This window comes from Crocodylus porosus, unplaced genomic scaffold (assembly GCF_001723895.1).
Source record: "Crocodylus porosus isolate Cpor-Errol unplaced genomic scaffold, CroPor_comp1, whole genome shotgun sequence".
NCBI lineage: Eukaryota > Metazoa > Chordata > Crocodylia > Crocodylidae > Crocodylus > Crocodylus porosus.
The window spans coordinates 130,094,489-130,100,488 of record NW_017728931.1 but is presented as its reverse complement, the minus strand read 5'-3'; the positions used below and the strand labels follow the sequence as shown (position 1 = coordinate 130,100,488).

Below are 6,000 nucleotides of genomic sequence, written 5' to 3'. Positions count from 1 at the left end.
GTTTAAGAGGAGGTTAGATGAACATCTTGCTGGGGACATTTGACCCCAGTACTCTTTCCTGCCATGGCAGGGGGTCGGACTAGATGATCTGCTCAGGTCCCTTCCCGCCCTAGAAACTATGAAAACGGTTGGCAACACCTGCCAGGCATGGGCACAGCTGTAGGGAAGGTGGGTGGCAGTGAATAGCCCATAAGGCAGTGGGTACCCTGGGGCACATATGGGCCAGGAAGGATTGCTTGGGGGCAGTGGGTCTAAAAGAGTGGGACCTGCTTGCAGGAAGATAGTTCAAGGCTTGCTCTAAGACCTATGAGCAGTCTCCCTTTCTACATCTCTTTAGAATATCAGAGTGTAGCAGGTGAAAGGAAAAGGAGGGTACCTTAGAGACAGACTAGGGCAAGAACCGTATGGCCATCAGGGGGGCATCACGGCCACACATGGGGCACAGTTGTGCTACAGAAATATTTTTCTTTTTAAATTATTTATTCTGTGTCAAGTTTTCCTACTGTAAAGCCAGACTCCCTAGGGAGAAAGGGAGACAATTATAATGCATTTAGAAATTCATAAATATTTAGAAAGGAGCACCTTAGGTAACCCCTTTTCACATGAGCAGCACCACTGACTTCAGCTGGACTACTCATGGGGGTGGCACAATCCAGTGCAAAGCTAGTTTTTTGATGCATGATAAGACACTGATGTATTCTGGAATTTAATATTTCATGGCCAGCCAAATCTGTAAGAACAAATCATCTGACTCTTAGAAATGGTTTCCCCTTGATTCTTAATGCTATAAAGTTGCTATTTGAAGCCCTTGTGGATCATAAATAGGATATTTGATCTTAAATATGTTACTGGTGTGGGACCAAATAATATCCATATTGGATCTTGGGCCAATGTAATTTGGGGAGTGGGAGAAAAAGGGAAGAGTAGCACATTTGTAGTGTATGTGTTTGTTTAAATATATTGCACCTGTTTAAAGTTCCTCAGTGATCTGCAATGTTAGAATTAGTCCTGGAAGGGCTGCATTCATCAGTCAAGTGCAGATAAAATGGTCCAAAATGCCTGGTTCTACAGTTTATCACATGGCTATCACCATGTACTTGGTTTGTATGTGTTCACCCCTGCCTGTGTGTGCATACATAAATATAGATGCATCAATATATTCATACACATAATTACTGTATAATATTTCATCGATCCTTGCGCTTAGAAACATCTTTGATAAAACCACAGACTTACTACTCAGACCAGGGTGAATCAGCAAGCTTGTCTATACCAGGTGACGCAGAGATATCCATGCTAGGTCTGCTGTGTCTCCATAGCATGCAAAGTTAGTAGTTCAGACTGCAAAGCAGTGCAACTGTATTATTGTAGTGCTGTGCCTCAAGCAGTAGGGCTGCTTAACCCAGATAATGTTATTCAATATTAAAATTAATTCAGGTAACAAGACAAGGTTATTAATGTGATATCTTTTATAAAACCAACTGAATAGTTGGAAAAAATTGTTCTCTGCAAGATTTCAGGCATAGGCGTGCTTCTTCAGGCACAGTGAGAGTGCACTACAGTGCGGGAACTAATTGAGGTATCGCTACACAGCACTGCGATGCACTGTGTATACATACTTATTATGACTATGATTATATACTAATATACATAATACATAATAATACTTAGTACCTTAAAAATACACTGTTATAACTGATACCCCAAACAGCTTCATAATTTCATATCAGAATAGGACTGTGAGTAGTTAACTGTAGTTCAAAGTTAGTTATCTCAGCAGGATGTAAAATACTTTAAGGAGAATAGCAGGGTGGTAATACTGTTTGATATGCCTCTTTTGTCCTGAAAATGGTGAAAAATTGAGTTAAAATGCAATAGAAGGCCAGATCATCCACAGCTTATATTTATTTGCAGGATCTAACCCTATTTCCCAGTTGCTTTGTGGTTTTTTACTTCTTTTATCATGTGTATTACTTTGCCTCATATGCTCTGAATTACCCATATCCAGCATTGCTATTTACTGGAGGTATAAGCTGCAAGTGAGTGTATATGGTGTAGGCCCTATCCAAGCAAGTGGGTTCAAAGATCAAACACTTATGATTGTGGGGGTGAGGGCAGGAGGAGGAGGAAATGGAGGTGGGCAGGAGCATCAAAGATTAATGCTTGAGGCTTGGCATCTTGTTTTTTTCCAATTCTTTCTTTCTTCCTCTTGATTTTTTTCTCTTTTATAGCATTTGCATTTGCTTCCTAAAGTAGAGTTACAAGATATGAGATGAAGGTAAATAACGCTCATGTATTACTGAGAGGGGCTGTCCAAAAATACAATACATTTCTAGTTGCTTAATTGATGTAAAAAATGGTTCATGGGACATAAGACTGATGATGGATTTCTAATCATATAAATAAGACAAAAGATTTAACTCGCTGTGTACTGACATGTACACTGGCATTTTCTTTTCAGATCCCAGGTTTATTAGTGTCCACTTAATACCTGAGAGTGACAACCCAGAAGATGACAAAATCTATTTCTTTTTCCGGGAAAATGCAATTGATGGGGAGCACTCTGGAAAAGCCACCCATGCCAGAATTGGGCAGATCTGTAAGGTAAAATAATGACAAATTGAGTGAGATTGAATAACCTTATTTTAAGTTGTGAGAGTGGTATAACTAACTCGTTTTCTTTCCTGTAAATTATTCTGTATTAGCACTGGCAGTGTAGTGAAGCTGAGGTCTTTCATAGTTTCACATAAACATAGGAGACAAGTAGAGGTTAAGGTTCAATTCTGGTCTGTTTGGAGAGGCAGCACAAGCTTATGATGCCTTGTACCAAAATTATCAGAACTGCCTGACTTCTAAAAAGGTATCTGCAAGAAATACGGCACTTCCTGCTTCCAGCTAGGCTAGAGTTTTACAAATTTTCTTATGTATTTGATACATTTCAGTTCCCATATAAGATAAACCCCTTAGGCTAAGTGCAGACATTTGTAGGGGGGGGTGTTAGGTGGTGGTTAGATCACATTAAAAATGGGCACCCAATCTAAGATAAGTTCCAGTGAGCGGGGCTGGGGAATTGAGGTTGGGAGGCAGGGAAGTAGGCTTGCAGGGAGCAGGGCAGGATTGGGGGTTGTCTACGAGAGGATGAGGAGGGGGCAAGCAGGATCCATGGGAGTGATAGGGGCATAGGCAGCATCCATAGGACAGACTGGGAGAATCGGAAGGGCGGGAGGCATGCAGCATCTGTGGGGGGCTGCTGGGGTCCTAGGGTTTAGTGAGATCAGGGGGGTTACAGGGTTCACAGGGCACATTGGAGAGAGGACTAGGGGCTGTTTTTAGCAACCCACCCCAACATCCTCTCCTGGCAAACCTACTCTCCTCATCCCTTCTCTTCACTCATACTTACTTCCTTGGCTACTGGCAGCAGTGAACACCGATAAAAGCACCCATAGTGACTTGCAGGATGGGTAGTTCAGTGTGAAGCTGGTTTGCTGGTGGGAGAGAAGTGGCCAAGGGGGCTGAAAACAGCCGGTTGCCAGAAAGGCAGGTAGGAAAAGTGCAACCTAACTTAGATTATGTTTGAGTATCCATCAGTCAAGGTCTATTTTAGACTTGGTACTGTCTTATTATTAGACCAGTCTATTTGTGCAGAACTTCTGTAAAGTTATGGATATAGATTGATTTCCGATCACTGAGACCAGGTCTCAGTATAATGTCTACATCTGGATGAAATAAGTTGGATCAGGTGACCATTTTTTACTTGATCCAACCTCCCCCTTACCTCCCTGAATGTCTGCACTTAGCCTTAAAGATAGTGTCAAATAATTGTTTAGGCTAAATTCAAGAAATGGGCAAGAATTCACCAAGCTCTTAATGATTGCAAATGGGTTCATTCATCCCTACTGGCAAATTCTTTTTTTTTTTTTTTTATTTGGAGCCTTTTAAAAGATTTTTACGAATTAAGTGATACCCATGAAAATTGGTAGTCTTGGTAAACACAGTGTTTAAGATAGAGTTTCACATTAATCTTTGGTTCAAAGTCATTATCTCTTAAAATCAAGAAACTGGAGTTTGAAAAATTATACACTCACCTTCACAGGGTCTTTAGTCTGCTGCCTTTCCCATCCCTGCAATTATGCCACCACCCTGCCAGCTCTACTACTTTGATCTACTGAAACATATGGGTCTGCTTTGCTTATTTTCAGTAAAGAATAATTAACTGTTTAACCTTTATTAATGTTGGGTAGGGTTAAATCTTGTATGAAACCTGAAGAACAAAAGCTCCAAATCAAAACAGGCTAATATTAGTCTGTCCAGATTTCTCTCTCTCTCTTTCCAAGTTAGGGTGTTTTAGGAATCATTTTTGCAAATGGTATCAAATACGTAATGATATCAAATGCATTCACCATGGTAAATTGAAGCATCTATGTGTTGATAAAACAAGAGTCTTTACAGTGCATAAAACAGTTGATTATGTGATATTTAAGTAAACACATTCTTACTCATTAGTCCTCCCCCCACCCCCCCAAAAAAATATTCAACTGACTTTTAAAACAGGGGTATTTCCAAAAGCTAATGCAGAATATTTCCTCTATTAGAATGACTTTGGTGGACACAGAAGCCTTGTTAATAAATGGACAACTTTCCTTAAAGCACGCCTTATTTGTTCTGTGCCAGGGCCGAATGGCATTGATACTCATTTTGATGAACTCCGTAAGTAGTCAAAATCCTTCTGATCACAGAGCCATTATCTAGTAGCTGCACTACTGAAATGGCCATGTTTTTACTGTTTTTCTTTTTTTTTGTTTTTATTACAGAGGATGTGTTTCTAATGAACTCAAAGGACCCTAAAAATCCAATAGTCTACGGAGTGTTTACAACTTCCAGGTACAGAAGGTATCATTTTACTTGTATGGGAACCTGTGTGGCTGGTAGCTTTAAAGAGCTCTCTTTGTTAAAATGTTCTTAAGAAGCACAGCATTTTCTTAACCTTTGAACTGCTAGGAGTCAGTGGAAATAAGAGGTAATGAATTAAGTTTCTTTTCTTATGAGCAATGTACATCATCGCCCTAAAGCAAGTGGCCACACAGTTGGAAAGAATGTGTCAGCTTCTCAGCCTACTTCTGTTATAGCACTGTCTTTAAATATCAAGGTAAAGTGCTGAAGTCCTTCCTGAGTAGACCTAGTAAAATAATACAAACTCCTTGCCCTCACCCTTCTCCCCAGTTCTGGGGAGGAAAAAGGGGGAAAATGGTCACCAAAATTCAGAATAATTTAGAATTGTTATTTGAATTGTAAATGACCATTCAATAAGAAGCTAAAAACAGCAACAAATGTTGACATTTGGAAAATGTAATAATTTCCAAACGTCCCCTACCTCGATCATCTACATCCTTGGTGCAACTAACTTATTTCAGTGTGCTTACACTAGCACTGTTGCCTGAGGAAAGATTGCTGAATATGCCTCCATAAGAATGGTTACCAATGGCCAGGAAAGCTGGCACATTATTTTCATTGTGATATCACTTTTTGATGAACACATGAGACAGAAGAGTTATCAAGGTTCACATGGCATTTACTGTCCTTGTAACAAACCTGGAAAAAGCCTTGCAATTGCAGTGTACATTGTCCAAAGCAGGTTACAGAGCCTTGCAATTGCAGTGTACATTGTCCAAATGAGTTAAAAAAAAAAAAAAAAGGAATAATCAGGAGGAACATGAAAACCATTCTGTAAACCAAAGAAGTGGTTACAGAGCCTTTCACGTGAAGGCCACTATTATGAGTCATGTGTGTTATCTCTTCCTCTCTTATATGCACCAGTAGATTACATTTTAAAAATGATGCTGTAAAAGGGATTTTTTTGTCCTTCCTCCTCTTTTAAAGTACTTCTTTTATAAAACCAGGGCTGAAAATCTGAAAACACCATCTCCAATAAAGAGCCTCTTTTTCATGCCAAACACTTCTTACCCTAAGATTATCCATACTGAACTTCACTCCAGTGGAGTT

General features: G+C 39.8%; 1 protein-coding gene across 1 annotated transcript in view; it reads left to right on the top strand.

Moving 5' to 3' along the window:
* The window catches only part of SEMA3A (semaphorin 3A), a 165,308-nt gene that overhangs the window by 118,562 nt on the left and 40,746 nt on the right, over positions 1-6,000 (top strand). The window contains exons 6-8 of the mRNA XM_019543651.1: positions 2,462-2,604; positions 4,593-4,707; positions 4,812-4,881. Coding sequence (XP_019399196.1) covers positions 2,462-2,604; positions 4,593-4,707; positions 4,812-4,881 — 328 coding nt within the window. The remainder of the gene's footprint in view (positions 1-2,461; positions 2,605-4,592; positions 4,708-4,811; positions 4,882-6,000) is intronic.